Source organism: Diaporthe batatas, assembly GCF_019321695.1.
Source record: "Diaporthe batatas strain CRI 302-4 chromosome Unknown Contig00004, whole genome shotgun sequence".
In the NCBI taxonomy this organism is placed as follows: domain Eukaryota; kingdom Fungi; phylum Ascomycota; class Sordariomycetes; order Diaporthales; family Diaporthaceae; genus Diaporthe; species Diaporthe batatas.
The window spans coordinates 2,469,955-2,484,780 of NW_025408551.1; the positions used below are offsets into that span (position 1 = coordinate 2,469,955).

The 14,826-nt window shown below is 60.4% G+C and overlaps 5 protein-coding genes across 5 annotated transcripts; 2 read left to right on the forward strand and 3 right to left on the reverse strand.

The window, feature by feature from the left end:
• KVR01_004013 (serine/threonine protein kinase SAT4) lies at window positions 1-4,372 on the forward strand. Its single transcript, XM_044791867.1, has 2 exons — window positions 1-2,698; window positions 2,771-4,372. The coding sequence occupies exons 1-2, from the start codon at window positions 1,304-1,306 to the stop codon at window positions 2,900-2,902; spliced, it is 1,527 nt and encodes a 508-aa protein (XP_044646177.1). The 5' UTR covers window positions 1-1,303; the 3' UTR covers window positions 2,903-4,372.
• Window positions 4,373-4,948: 576 nt separating this feature from the next.
• KVR01_004774 (uncharacterized protein) lies at window positions 4,949-8,514 on the reverse strand. Its single transcript, XM_044794606.1, has 5 exons — window positions 7,690-8,514; window positions 7,465-7,543; window positions 7,233-7,382; window positions 6,297-7,157; window positions 4,949-6,232 (listed from the first exon to the last, which is right to left on the reverse strand). The coding sequence occupies exons 1-5, from the start codon at window positions 8,046-8,048 to the stop codon at window positions 5,150-5,152; spliced, it is 2,532 nt and encodes an 843-aa protein (XP_044646938.1). The 5' UTR covers window positions 8,049-8,514; the 3' UTR covers window positions 4,949-5,149.
• Window positions 8,515-8,615: 101 nt separating this feature from the next.
• Window positions 8,616-10,441, forward strand: KVR01_004537 (TRAPP subunit BET5). The gene is made up of 3 exons (XM_044791638.1): window positions 8,616-9,040; window positions 9,147-9,590; window positions 9,692-10,441. The coding sequence occupies exons 1-3, from the start codon at window positions 9,004-9,006 to the stop codon at window positions 9,793-9,795; spliced, it is 585 nt and encodes a 194-aa protein (XP_044646701.1). The 5' UTR covers window positions 8,616-9,003; the 3' UTR covers window positions 9,796-10,441.
• KVR01_004759 (uncharacterized protein) lies at window positions 10,417-12,967 on the reverse strand. The gene is made up of 3 exons (XM_044793710.1): window positions 12,532-12,967; window positions 12,109-12,458; window positions 10,417-12,029 (listed from the first exon to the last, which is right to left on the reverse strand). The coding sequence occupies exons 1-3, from the start codon at window positions 12,687-12,689 to the stop codon at window positions 10,741-10,743; spliced, it is 1,797 nt and encodes a 598-aa protein (XP_044646923.1). The 5' UTR covers window positions 12,690-12,967; the 3' UTR covers window positions 10,417-10,740.
• A 545-nt stretch (window positions 12,968-13,512) lies between these two features.
• Window positions 13,513-14,463, reverse strand: KVR01_004516 (uncharacterized protein). Its single transcript, XM_044786323.1, has one exon. It carries the CDS (start codon window positions 14,153-14,155, stop codon window positions 13,520-13,522), a length of 636 nt encoding a protein of 211 aa, XP_044646680.1. The 5' UTR covers window positions 14,156-14,463; the 3' UTR covers window positions 13,513-13,519.
• Window positions 14,464-14,826: the final 363 nt, after the last annotated feature.

Sequence of the window (14,826 nt, forward strand, 5' to 3'; positions counted from 1 at the left end):
TGTAGGTACTTGGACGCGGCTAGGGCAGGTGGCACCCGGTTGCCCAGCGTTTCGCTAGGCCGTTCCGTGCCGACCTCACAGGCAGGAGAAAACAGAAACACAAACAGAAACGGCAGACCGCTCGCAGCAGCCAGCTGCGCCCTACTTAGCAGGTACTAAGCCGGTGACCTGGGTACCCTCCCCGCGGAAGACCTGGGCACGATCAGATCAGCTGTCCGTGGCCAGTGTCAAGTCACCTCAGTCCCTGGCCCTGGGGTCCCAGACTCCCAGGTCGCCCAAGTTCTCAAACACCCCCAAGTCTTTTCTGGAGCCCGTCTCGCCCGTCCCCCCTACCCGCCTACCGACTCGCCTCCCCACTCCGTCCTACCGTCTTTGCTCGCAGCCTCGCCTGGCCTGCCTTTCTCCACCACAACAGCTCTGTGCCCTGCCCTGGCCTGCCCGCCCGAATAATAAACGGTACCAGAGCACACTGCACACTACGCACTGCACACTACACACAGGCAGGCTCATCATACCGGGCTACTGGCCTGTTCCCGACCACTGCTCATTTCCAGACCACTCTCGCCCACATTTTCTTGTCCGACTTAAAGCACACTACAATCCTCCCACCTCCCCCCTCCCCCCGGAGGAAGAAACAGGACGCGTTTCTGCCTTGAACTTCTTCACATACCCATTTGCTATTTTGTCTGCGACTTGGAGGTCTAACCCGGGCTCTGCCCACCCCCCCTCTCACCGGCGCTTTTGCCGCCTCGTTTCTTGTCTCTGTCTGCACTGCCGACTCTTTTCCTGTCTTCCCCCCCTCCTCTCATCTTGCCGTCTTGGTCTTGTGTCTCTCTCAGAGGCTGCCGCCCTTGCACACCTGCAGCAGCAGCAGCAGCAGCAGCAGCCTGCACCCGCACCTGCATCTGGGCACACAGCTTTCCCGCCTGCCTCACCTCACTCCCACTGTGTTATACGTCGCCTTCTCTCAAAACCTGATACTGCGCACGCCTGCCGCCGCGCCGCACCAGGGTCGCATACCTCCGACAGCCAATAAGCCCTGCACCACTGGGGGCAGACAGGCCATATCCGTCATTCGGCTGCACTCCCACGCCGCCGCTGACATCCACGACGTCTTTTTATGTTTTGCCTCTCCTCGACTCACACCAGCTATATACGAATTGTCGTCTGCTACGGCAACCTACAGCATTGTACTTTGCTGTGCTCCCGCTAATTACCTGCGGCCATCCGCCTTTTATACCGCCGCCTCTTCCTCCCCCGACGCACCCCCGTCGCCACTCTGCTTTCGGTGCTCGTTCCCACAATGGCCAGCGCTTCTACGTCACGGTCGACGACCATGTCGTCAACCTCCCAGCCGTCGTCTGTCAGGTCCGTCGAGCTCAACCACACCAGCAAGGGCTCTTCCCCGTCAAATGCCCAGAATGGTCAAGCGGCTACTGCCGACCAACTACCGAAACACCCTGAAAAATCATCTGTCAAGGATCGCCTCACCCGCATGTTCTCGACAAAAGATGTCACCAAGCTCGACCCAAACGCCTCGCCCTCCAAGAAGCCCCTGCCCGCTGCGACCGTTGCGGAACAGGGCTCGACGTCCGCTGCCTCGACCCCGCCTCTGAAGCCTACAATACCCTCCCGGCAAGCCTCGGTCACGGAGAGGCTGGACAAGCCGGCCGAGAAGACTCCTGCCCCGAAATCTGGCAGGTCCACCAACGGCAACGGGCACCCCTCGCAGCGCTATGTCGTCAACACCGAGGCACAGGGCGGCCACGAACATCACCTCAGGTCGAGCAGGCGCCAGGAGAAACTGACCGACATGTTCAAGGGCCTGCTCGGCAAGCGCGCCGAACAGGTGCCCGACAGCGACCTGTCCCTGGTCTCGAATTGGGTCGACGCCTTGAAGCAGGAGAAGGATTCCATGGCCTCGGACCGCAAGGGCGGCCCCAAGGAGACTGTCACACTCGTCGAGAAGTACGGAAAATGCCAGGAGGTCGTTGGGCGTGGCGCCTTTGGTATAGTCAGGATATCGCACAAGAAGCTAGAGGGCCTGCCGGGCGAGAAGCTGTTTGCCGTCAAGGAGTTCCGGCGGCGCCCAGAGGAGACGGAGAAGAAGTACAGCAAGCGACTTACCGCCGAGTTCTGCATATCATCATCTCTCCGACACCCCAACGTCATCCACACCCTGGACCTGCTCAAGGACGCCAAGGGGGACTACTGTGAGGTAATGGAGTTCTGTGCCGGTGGTGACCTGTACACCCTGGTGCTTGCCGCGGGAAAGCTCGAGGTGCAGGAGGCAGACTGCTTTTTCAAGCAGATGATGCGCGGCGTCGAGTACATGCACGAGATGGGTGTTGCGCACCGCGACCTGAAGCCAGAGAACCTGCTGCTCACGACAAACGGAGGTCTGAAGATTACCGACTTTGGCAACGGCGAGTGCTTCCGCATGGCGTGGGAGAACGACGCACATATGGTGTCCGGCCTGTGTGGCTCAGCGCCATATATTGCGCCAGAGGAGTACATCGACAAGGAGTTCGACGCGAGGGCTGTGGACGTCTGGGCTTGCGGTGTTATCTACATGGCGATGCGGACGGGTAGACACCTGTGGCGCGTCGCCAAGAAGGACGAGGATGAGTTTTATGCCCGCTATCTTAAGGGCCGGCGGGACGAGGAGGGCTACGGCCCGATAGAGTCCCTGCACCGGGTAAGTCCTCTGCCAAACTTGATGATCGGCAAAGTCCAGCCGGGACGACCAGACCAGCTGACGTGCCACAAGGCTCGGTGCCGAAACGTCATCTACTCAATATTAGACCCCAACCCGACCAGGCGGATCACGGCGTCACAGGTGCTCAAATCGGAGTGGGGTCGCGAGATAAAACTGTGCAAGGCTGGCGAGGAAGGCCTCTGAAAAGGGCGTCGTCGTTCCACCGGCCACGGAGCCCGTGGGATGGCGGCAGTAACCTTGATTCGGTGACACCATTGAGCGATCACGGCCAAGGGCGACAGGCCAGCAATGTTCCCAGGGGGCCAAACCGAAGCTCAAGTACTCTTCTTTCCCAAATTCATGAACCTTCTTGTTTCGCACAAAGACAGCATCGGAGTCCGGACTTTTTCCTGGTTATATCCCAAATGAACTTTTTATCCATACTACTACTTCTACAATACCTCTACCTTTTTTTTTCTCTCCCTTTCTGGTTTCTGGTTTTGGCCTGATTTTCTCTTCTTGTGTCATCATGGGGGGGAAACCACAGGCGAGCGAACTGCGCAGAGAACGCGGATTACAGACATCATGACAGAATACACAAAATTGCATATCTGAGAATCCCCACTGTCCCGAGGTCCCGACGGGGGGACAGCAGGGAGACGCCTGCGGGGCGAGAGGGGCGAGAGGCCGGGAGCGCACATGTGCAACGCGACTTGATTGATGAGAGCACATTTGGTTATGTCCTTCAACAAGACCTGGTGGTGAGAGAGAGGGCTTTGATTTTTGCGTGCGGGAGGGAGGTGCTAGGTAAAGGTGTCCTTCGTGTGCCTGCCCATCCCAGTACTTACTTGGATATTCCGGGAGAACAAGTCAAGGTGGCAGGCAGGCAGGACAGCTTGATTTCCCCCCGGGGGCCCGGGGGGGGGGGGAAGGACCAGGGAGCGGGCCGTCGAGCCAGCCCGCTACCCACATACGCGACAGATATACACACACGGACACGGAGGCCGCAAGAGAATGAGAAACAGATATATCCCACACACACACACACACACACACACACACACATCCCCCGGTGCCCTCCCCTTCGAGACTTCGGTGTCATGTTCAATTGGGACGAGACGCGCCCGCGGTCTTGGCTTCCCATTGATCAACCTTGGCACCTCTGCTTGGCTTCGCGGGAAGGATCGCTTGGGCCCCCCCCCCCACCCTCCCCCCGGCGGGTAGGTGGGTGTGGAGTTTTAGTTTGGCTGGATTAGCGAGGATATGTGGGTTTTTGTTTGACGGGGCCTTCCTTGGTGTGTGTGTTGTGTTGTGTTGTGTTGTGGCCGGTCGGTTCGACGGGGGCGGGCTGGTTGGGTGGTTGGTTGGTTGATTGATTGATCGAGCTGGATGGGAGCTCACACGGGAAAGAAGGTGAAAATTGTCTGGCTGGGATTGTCTGTTGTCGGGCGCACCGCAGTGGCAGGCGGCGATCATTGTTATAATTCTTTATTTGTTGTTGTTGTGGGGGGGGGGGGGTTGGTTATCTAGCTGCGAGAGCCAGGAAGCTGGGCCCTTACCTCTTCTCTATTGATGACTTCTGCTCTACTTGCATCCGACACAATTCTTGAAACCCAATTGGAGGGAGGTACCCCTAGGGTAGGGGGAGGAGGTGTGTGTGTGTGTGTGTGTGTGTGTGGACGGATGACTGGCTGGTGGGTGGGGATCGGACTATTTTTTGCTATATCTATATCTACACTATAGGTATTTTATTCTTTTGTGTCTCCTTGGATCTTTCTGGGGATGGGATTTAGGCCTTGGGGTGTATATATGTGCCTAGGTATATATATATAGATTTTTCGGTGGAGGGCTGGTTTGGGCCTTGTTGCTATTGGAAAAGCAAGTCCCCCGGGGAGGGGGGGGAGTGCGGTTTTGAAACCACACAAGCCGTGCCCCAGTGCGCCCCGGTTCTCTTTCGTACCGTACCGTACCGTACCGGCCGGGCGGGCGGGCGGGAGACGGGGAACCTGGACACCCCGCCCGCGCTGCCAGCTACCCCCTCCCGGATCTCGAGAGGCATGGCCGGCCAGCAAGTCCCACCTGGATGGGGCAGCCTTGCTTGCTTGCTTGCTTGCTGGCTCGCTTGCCTTCCTCGTCGCCCGGCTGCTCTCCTGGCTTCATGTCGTGCCATGGCATGTCGGGAAGGACGCAGACGAGCAGACCCGCCATATAGGGTGGGCTCGCTCGGGTCGAACCGAGCAGGACGGGTTGCTAGGAAACATTGCACTCTGGCAGGTATCATTTGTTGCTAATTAGCCATCCCGACGCCCAACGGGTCGATCATATATGTGTATATGTCCACAGCCGCCCCAAGATTATATATCCGCCCCCGCTCGAGTCCTCGTGTGCACTCGACTCGGAGCGGAGGTATCTCAACGCACGAGCACGTATATACCACCGCACCACCTCACCTCAGCTCCCCTCCTCTTCAGCCCCCTTCTCCCCCCCGCCCCCGCCCTCGCCCTCCTGGCTCCGGGCCCTCGTGTCCCGGATAGTCTGCGAGACAAGCTCGGCAAACCTGTTCCCCCTGAACGCCCCCGCGGCCTTGTTATCACCACCAGCCTCCCTGCCCCCCTCCCCACCACCAGCAGCGGCAGCCTCCCCGTCGCCGTGCTCCTCCCGCACGTCCAGGCCCCCGTCCCCGTGGAACCGCCCCTTGGACCCGAGGTGCCACGTCATGTACACGCTGGGCTGCCCGCCCGCCCTCTTGATGCGCGCGACCTCCTCCTCGTACGCGCGGTCGTACACGTTGAAGTCCACGGCGCCGGGCGAGTCGGCCACCACCGACATCTGCCCCTGCCCCTCCTCTCCCCCATCCCCACCCCCATCCTCCGCCAGGTTGTTGTTGTTGTCGCCGCCGTCGTCGCGCCCGCCCGTCCCGATCCCCAGCAGCGCGGGGACCCCCGGCGAGGCGGCCGGGTCCCGCTCCCCGTGGCTGCGGCCTGATTCCTCCTCCGTCGGGCCGCCGCCGCCCTGGTCCGAGGAGATGCCGCTGTCGCCGCTCCTGTTCCTGTGCGGTGGCTGGGGCTTGACGGGGAGCCCGAAGGGCCCGGACGCGCTGCCGCCCCTGCTCTGGAGGACGTGCTTGCGCTGCTCCAGGAGGCGGGCGGCGTGCTCCTCGTTTGCGCGCCTGAGGGCCTCGAGGTCGTGCTCGTCCGCCGAGGGCTTGGGCTTGTGGAGGCGGGTCCAGCGGGGGACGTGGTTTGCGCTGGTGCTGGTGTTGTTGTTGTTGTTGTTGTTGTTGTTGTTGTTGTTGTACAGCTCGGCGGCGTCCTCGGGGAAGAGGCTCGTCCTGGGGCTGTTTGTGCGCGACGACCGGGACGAGAGGAGGGACTTGAAGTTTGAGATGGCCTTCATCACGCAGAGCAGGTGGCCCATGCGGCGCGTGAAGGCGTGGCTGACCTCGAGCTCGTTGGGGGCCTCGACGAGCTCGGAGCAGTTCTCCTCGGCGCCCAGGAGCGGGTCGGTGCCGTCCCTTGTGACCCACGGGTGTTCCTGTTGTTGGCATCTGGTCAGCACTGATCTGCGGGTGTGTAGATGATGTCGGCTGCTCACTCACCCTGATCTCGGGCATCGTTATCCTCTGCTCCGGGTCCTTCTCCATCAGCCTCATGATGAGGTCCCTAAAGTTGTCGTCCTCGTCGTCCGGCAGGACTGGCGTCTCCTCCTTGATGGCCTCGTAGATCTCCAGCACGCCGGCGCGGTTGAAGGGTATGTGGCCGTACCTCAGGCAGTACAGCGACACGCCCATGCTCCACACGTCGGCGGCGGTGCCGCTCACGTCGCCGTGCCTGGCGACGCACAGCTCGGGGGGCAGGAAGGCGGGCGACCCGGCCGACTTCTTGGTGCGCATGTCCTCGGGCTTCTCGAACATCTCGCTGACGCCAAAGTCGACGATCTTGAGGACGTCGTCGTCGGTCAGCAGCAGGTTGTCGGGCTTGATGTCGCGGTGGACGACGCCCTGGGCGTGCAGGTACTCGATGCCGAGGATCAGGTCGCGGAACCAGTAGCGGCACGTCTCCTCGCTGTAGGGCTCCGCGGCCTCGCCCAGCCCGACCTTCATGACGACGCCCTTCTTGCACATCTCGAGCACCATGTAGAGCGAGTCCTCCTCCGGGTCGTCGAGCACCTCGATCAGCGACACGAGGTTGGGGTGGTTGAGCTTCTTCATGATGGCGATCTCCTCGCGGATCAGGAACAGCGAGTCGTTGGCCTCGGACTTCTTGTGGTCGCGCAGCTGGTACGACACGGTCGGGTCCATGCCCGGCCCGGACCCGGGCCCGCCGTCGGCGTCGGCGTCGGCGTCGGCGGCCGTCCGGGGCTGCGGTGGGAAGCGGCCGGGCCCGCGCCTGGGGCCGCGGCGCAGGATGTTGGACTGCGCGCGCTTGCGCAGCCGGGTCTTTGAGAATTCCTTGACGGCCTGTTTTTGCGCGGGGTGTATAAGTCTTGGTGCCTGCAATGAATGGATTTTCCAATTTTCCACCTGTCAACGTACGTATTCATTGCCGAACTGGTCCACGGCGAGGTGGACAGCACCGTAGGATCCGCGGCCTATCTCCTCCTTGATGGTGTACTGGTTGATGACATGGTGCGAGCGGCCGTCTGAGTCGTCGTTTGTATATTCGGAGCGGGCGTTGAGGGTCTCCTGGAGGTGGGGTGGTGGCGCATGTTAGTTATAGAGTAAAGACTATGTATGGCTGACGACGAGACGGGGCGGGCGCACACACCTTGACCACACGATGTTGACTAGGGGTCCTCTTGTGGTGTCTCATTGGGCTCGAATATTGTTGGACAGCAGGTGCAGATCTGGAGAATTGGCGAGTGGGCGGCGGTTAGTCAGGCGAGACAGAGACCAAGACATGTGTATATGTGTGTATATATATGTATGTGCGCGTATATATATACACATATATACACACATGTGTACAAATAAATCAGAGCACATTTCTCACCGAGGATGAGGGGCGATGGGAGGCCGAGCGCTGTCCACACCATCGCCGCCTCTGCTGTCGCGGGTTGGCTGGGAGGGTGGCATGGTCGACGTCGATGCGCCGCTGCCATGAAACTCTACCTTGATACCGGGGGAGAGGATGCTGGGCGCCGAGGGATCATCGCTGGCCATGTCCACTTGCACGTCCCTTGTTGTTTCTCGGCTGTGGGCTTGATCCAGATTCGAACCCAGATCCAGGTCCATGGTCGTCGTCTCCACGGCGTCTCGTGGGGCGCCGGATGGAGGGGCACTCTGCCTCGAGATCAGCGCTGGCGCCGACTGCGCTGCCGGGTGTGGTGGTGGTGGTGATATGGCCTCCATTGGGCGGGCGGATTAAGGATATTAATGCTGGGTGGGTGTACGGAGTATGCTCAGGGACCCCGGCGCAAGAGGGAAACTCTAAATGTGTTGATCCCTACACCCTCAGATCCTGGGGAAATGTTTCGTTTGGTTTGCTGTCGTCTGGGTCGGCCTTCTCTGTCGCAATATTCCCTTGCAATTCCCTCTCAGGGGCAGCAGCAAAGAGAAGCGCTGGTTGTCAGCCAACAAAAAAAAGGAGAGGGGAAAAGAGAGAGCAACAGGTCGAGGAGGAATCGATGGGGGTCATATCATATGTCATTCGTTCTTTTCCTCCTTCGCGTCCCCCCCCATAAGGCAAGCAAACATTTATCAATCCAATCCAATCCAGCCCAGCTCAGCTCTTCTCAGCCTCACTGATCATTTCCACCTTGCACATGCGCCGACGAGTCAGAGTGCTAGGATTGATGGATTGGGGGGGGGTGATTATGGGGGGATGGGGGGATGGGGGGATGGGGGGAGAGAGGGGCAGGGGGGTTTAGTTTAGTGTAGTTCCTCCTCCGCCCTGCGACTGTGACAACCCTTGCCCATCGGCCTCCCCCACTGCGCCCCTCTCCCCTCTCCCCTTGCCCATACTGCCCTGCCCCTTCACCTCTCAGTGGGCTGTGCAGGCTGGCAGGTAGGTACTCGGCCCTCCTAGAGAGCTAAGGGGAGCGACCTCCCTCCCCCACTCTGGCACATGCATGCCCTGCCCTGCCCCCGAGCTGCAGTTCCTCTGCATGCAGCTTAGGCAGGTTACCTAGGCTGACCAGGCCACATGCTGCGCACTCTTGTACGGTGGGCCCCAAACCCATCCTCGACGACAACCGTCGCTGCTGTCAACCACGACCACGGACAGACCAACCGACACAACCAACCCGACCGTCACCGTCACCGCCACAGACGAGCCCGACGGAGCTCGTGATGTAGCCTGCCCGCCATGACCGTCTACTCCTTCTACATTTTCGACCGCCACAGTAAGCCAGGCCCCCTCCGCATTGGCCCTTGTGGCCTCCTTCGCCTCCAAACCAAACCACACACGCACACATCCATACTGACCGAGCCGACCGCCACCACCACCAGCGGAATGCGTCTTCACCAAGAACTGGCTGCCCCCCTCCCAGCAGGCCGCCCTCCCCGCCTCCGCCGCGGCAGCAGCACAGGTGGCAGCCTCCTCGACGGCCGACGCCCGGCCCTCGACCGCCGTCAACGGCGTCCCGACGACAGCCCTCCCAGCCGCCCCGGCGCCCCCAGCACCACCACCGTCGGCGGCGGCGGCAAAGGCCAGGAGCACGCGCGCCCAGAACGACGCCAAGCTCATCTTCGGCACCGTCTTCAGCCTGCGCAACATGGTGCGCAAGCTGGGCGGCGACGACGACGCTTTTATTTCTTACCGCACCGGCCAGTACCGCATGCACTACTACGAGACGCCCACCAACCTGCGCTTCGTGCTGCTGACCGACACGGCCACCATGAGCATGCGGAACGTGCTGCACCAGATCTATATCAACCTGTGGGTTGAGTATGGTACGTAATTTTGTTGTCGGGGGGTGGTTGGGGAATATGAATGCTGGGCCTGGAGCTTGGGCCGGGCCGAGCTGAGCTGACACGTATCCGTTCCTCCGCAGTGGTCAAGAACCCCCTCTCCCCCGTCGAGCACAAGGGCGGCGCCGGAATCACCAACGAGCTGTTCGAGATGGGCCTCGACCAATTCATCCGCGGCCTCCAGTGAGCAGGCGGTATCGGTATACCATTCGACGACGACGACGCACGACAAGGGATAGAGAGAATAGTAGTGCAAAGCGGCGCTGGACTTCCGACCACTCAATGACTCTAGGACTGCTTCGACCTGGGTGGGCTGCTGCGGCACGGCGGCCGGCATGGCCCGGATGAACACCCCAAGGGCAAAAGCTGTGTGCTGTTTGTTGTCGACCAACCAGCATCACAGACACCCGGACAGTCGGGCAGTCAGCGAGACAGCTTGATCCGAGGGCGGGGAGGGGTTGCCGAGCGTGCTGGGGCCAGCGGCGGTATCAGGAGGCCATCCACCCATCCATCCCATACCGCTCTCGACCAGGCAAAGTGTCCGGGGAGGTTGAACATGGCGACGACGGGGCAATCCGTGGCAGGCTGGGCATTAGTAGCCCTGCCACACCTGCCACGACAGAATAAAGGGAAGCAAGCAGTGTGCAGACGGCGCTCATCACAGACGGAGAGACACGTAATAGACAGCCCACACACACCACCACAACCCCCAAGGTGTAAAAGGCTCTAGATAATGCCCTAGATGGAAAATAGACGATAATGATACAAGGGGATCCCAGAGCAGGGCCTGGACAATCCCCTTCCCTCCCTCTCTCCAAAGATTCCCATCCGCGTTCATCCATAGCATCGTAATACATCTCTTTTACAAGAACATACAAGTCAAAAAAAGAAAGGGACCAAGACACACGAGTCTATACGGGTCGCTGGCTCTTACACAGCAATGGGGGTATATCAATCGTCCCCATAACACCGGTCTCGTAAAACCCTAGCCGTCCTCCCCTGGGTAGCACTACTACGAAAGACTGCAACCCGGGGATGAAAAAAAAGAACATATCGCTCCGAGTACACCACACAACACAGCACAGCACAGTACTTCTACTCCTACCCCCCACGGCCTCGGAAGCCCCCTCCCCTACCGCTTCTCAGTCGCCCTGGCCCAGGCGCTCTCAAACCCCGACCCGGACCCCTGCGAGGGCTCAACAAGCACCAGGCTCCCCTCGACACCGGCCCCGCCCGGCACCACCTGCGACGACGGCGGCTGGGGCGCGGGCACGGGCACGGCGGCGGGGACCATCCCGTCGGGCCGCACCTCGCTCTCCCAGTTGCTCGAGTACACCAGCGCCGCGAAGCCCTCGAGGTCCCGCACGCCCTCCATGGCCCGGAGGTACTCGTTGCCCCCGGCCCCGGCGCCGATGGCGTGCGCCTGCCGCGTCAGCACGGAGAGGCACTTTGGGAGGAGGACCTTGTGCTGTGGGCGGCGCCGTGGTGGTGGTGATGTTGTTTCTCCGGGGCTGGCGTTGGGTGGTGGTGGTGATGGTGGGGGCGGGCTGTCGGCGTCGGCGGCGGCGGCGGCGTCGAAGGCGCCCTGGGCGAGCTTCGTGTCCAGCAGGGTCGAGAAGCCCGCGTCCAGGAGCTGGGTTAGGACGTGCGTGAAGGCGGGGGCCTCTATCAGGTCGGAGGTCTCGTCTAGGAGGCGGCGGAGGGGGGCGGAGGAGGGGGAGGGGGGGGAGGAGGGTGGTGATGGTGGTGGTGATGGTTGTGGTGGTTGGTCTTGGGTTTGGTCTTGTTGTTCTCTTGGTGGTGGTAATGATGATGATGACACGCCCCCCTGCTCTCCCTCCTCCCGCGCCCGCGTCACCGACGCCGCGCTGTCGTCCAGGATGCCCGACTCCCGGAGGACGTACTCCTCCATGTCAGGCGGCGGCAGCAGGAAGGGGAGCCACTTTGTTGTTGTCGCAGGCCCCGCCCCTGCCCCTGCCCCCGCCCCCGAGGGGTCCGAGAAGCCGGGCGGGCCGCCGCCCTCGACCAGGCGGCGGACCTGGGCGGTCATGGCGGCGAAGGCGTCGAGGGACAGCTGGTCGCGCGGGCTGGTCGCGCCGAAGACGTGGCGCACGGCGGCCTCGACGCGGGCGGCGACGTCGGCCCAGCCCCTGTTGAGCAGCCACCAGCTGAAGGTGAGGTACTTGCGGTTGACCTCGAAGTCGTCGCCGTAGGCGTGGGCCGCGGAGGAGGAGTCGCCATCGTCGAGGCCGCCGCCGTCGTCGTCGTTGTTCTCGAGGCTGATGGTGGCCGAGGCGGAGCCGGTGGCGAGGGAGACGACGCTCGAGAGGTAGCTGCGGCGGCCGAGGAGGTTGAGCTGCACGCGGGTGAGCATGGTCAGGAGGCCGAGGGTGTAGAGGAGGGTGTAGGCCCTCGTTATGGCTGTGGCCTTGTTGTCAGCTGGATGGGCCTGTCTTGTCATGGAGGGTCAGCCTCCCTGGGGTATTTCAGGACCACTCACAGCTGATGGTGACGTCCCCCCACAGCTGCCGCTTCGTCCTCCTGGGCTTCTCTGGCTGCTCGCCGTCGGGCGGGATGGTGATCTGGCTGGCGTGGATGCCGCTCTCGCTGGCCGAGACGATGCTGCGGCCGTCCTCGTCGGTCATGCCGGTGGTCTCGGGCAGGCTCATGGAGTCGCCGCTGCCGCTCTTGGCCGACTTGGCGCCGCCGCCGCCGCCCTTCATCTTCTGGATCTCGAGGGTGATCTTCTCGACGTCCATGGACTCGAGGATGCGCGTGGTGGCGGTGGGGAGGAGGGCCAGCACGGTGTAGGTGCAGTCCTCCTGGTTCTGTTGGAAGCGGCGGCGCAGGCTGTATTATGTAGATGTTCATGTTAGCCAGCCATGATGAGCATGACGACAGGACAGGACAGGACGGCACGCACTTCTCCTTGGCTATGCGGTCGCCGCTCATGCGCTCGCGGGCATCGTTCAGCTTGTTGAGGACGTATTGCGTGGCGACATAGCCGGCGCCGAGGACACCCACGCCGATGGCAATGGGCGTCCTGTTGCGGCGGAACCACCGCCGTGTGGCTGCGAACATGGCTGGTCTGTCTGTCTGAGGGGATCTGCGATTCGATTATTGACGATGACTCGGCCAGGCGACGGGAAGGTCGAGGAGGGAGGGGAGAGGCAAGGAAGGACCTGGACTGAAGCCCCTACATTGGGGCTCGGTTCCAAAAGACACACGACAAAAGGCACGGCAGCACCGGGTATCGTCGTATGTTTGTTGTGTGTGTGTCTTGTGTCACAAGCAAGCAAAATGAATGTCGCCAGTCGTCCTGCGTGCGCCCACAGCAGCTCCCAGCCTTCCCGCCGAACTGCCCCTGCGCCCGCAGCATATGCCCGACCTTACCTTGGGTAAAATGGGCCTCGGCTCCGGACCAAGGCCGCTAACCTTCTTGGCTAGCCCGCGCGGTACATGAGCCGCCCTGCAACGGTCCCTAACCCCGTCGCCTTGTTTCGAGATCGTCTGTTTACATCGGGGAAACTGAAAGGGACCGCCTGCAGAAGCTGCGTAGACTGTGCACTTGAAAAACTTGATTACGAGATTATCTTCATCAACGGCCCATATTTCGAGCTTGTCTCCCAGATCTGGAAATTGCATCGTTCATGCCGACCTTTGAAACCAACCCTGCCACCGAGCGCCATTTCTCGTGACACTTGGAATGGTTTCTACAAACATGTAGGAGTAATTAATGACTTACAGTAGATGAAGTATCTTACTTGATGTAACTTTGATTTATGTCCCAATGAGATTGCGCATGACCGTTGAGATTGTTAGTAGATACCTACATAACTACCTAGGTACCTAGGTACCTAGATACATACATGTACCTTTGTATTCAGCTCAACATGGTCGGCCCTCACAACCTACAGTTTAACCACCTCCCTCTGAAAAACCCACAGCACGATCTTGGGATCCATGCTCTGTCCACGACCACTCCACCACGAGCCCCCCTGCCCAGGATCATACAGCACCTTGTGTTTAGCCGTAGGCCACAACCTGCGCATCCTGGCGTACTCCCTCGAGCTGGTGCTGATCGCCAGCGCCCACGCCCTCGCCGGCTTGAACTTGTCCTTGATATCCCCTCTGAGCTTCGCAATGTCGCCCGCCACGCCCCTCGCGAAGTCCCTGCCGTGGAACCCCTCGCACTTGAGCTCGATGATGACAAACTGCCTCCGCGCCCTCGACGCGATCACAATGTCTGCGAGCTGGCCTGTCGCGTGGTACACGTCCACCTCGCGCGACGCCTCGCCGGCCAGGGTCGTGGTGGTCGCCGGCGAGGAGGAGCTATTAGATGATGGTTGATGACCGCGGCGGGTGCTCTCCTGCAGCGCCGTGGCGATCTCCACCTGCGCCCAGCCCTCCCACCCTCCTTTCTGCCTGTGCGCGCTGATGATCCTGCTTAGGTTTTGTTCTGCCCACTGGCTTATCACGTTGTCCACGTGTAACTCCATGTATTTGTGCGTCGTGGGGAGCGTGGTGTACTTTTTGGGTTGAGACATAGTGTGGTGCTCTTTTGATACCCTGGGGTGGGTAGAGAGGACGGCGTGTTGTTTTGGTTGAGCCAGGCACCGGTGCTTGGCTTATGATGTTTCTTCTTTTTGGTTCTGGCCTGGTTATAACTTCTTTCTGAACATCTCTACATTTGTGTTGGGAGTGAGGAAACCAGCTTGGGAGTATATAGACAGTGCATCTTATATGCCGTGCTCCCTGCGGTGTCTTCATCAAATAGGATGAGCTGAAGCTCTATATTTAGGCCACTAATTACTTACAGGTTGGGCGTGAAAAAGCCGACCGCACTTGATACAGCCACAAATGCACTTCTCCAAACATGTCAGATCCTTCCCGGTCAGATTAACGTGTTTTGCATTCAGCCGCGCAGCCAAGGCTCATTGACAACTCTTGGTCCTGAAAGTGACCAAGCTCTAGAGTCACCTAGGTAATCATCAGGCTGGGTTCTAGCATATAGTTACCTACTAATACCTGGCAGCTTACTCGACCAAACTAGATGGTAATTTGGACTGCCGAGAAAAGAGACCCGCCTACTGCTTGATTCCACATGTGGAAGTCAATCGACTAATAATGCAGCTATCAGACAGCCACACATCAAATCAAATGCGCTTGCGCGTTGAGAACATATAAGTTTCTCCAACTGTTGTGTCAGGAAGTATGT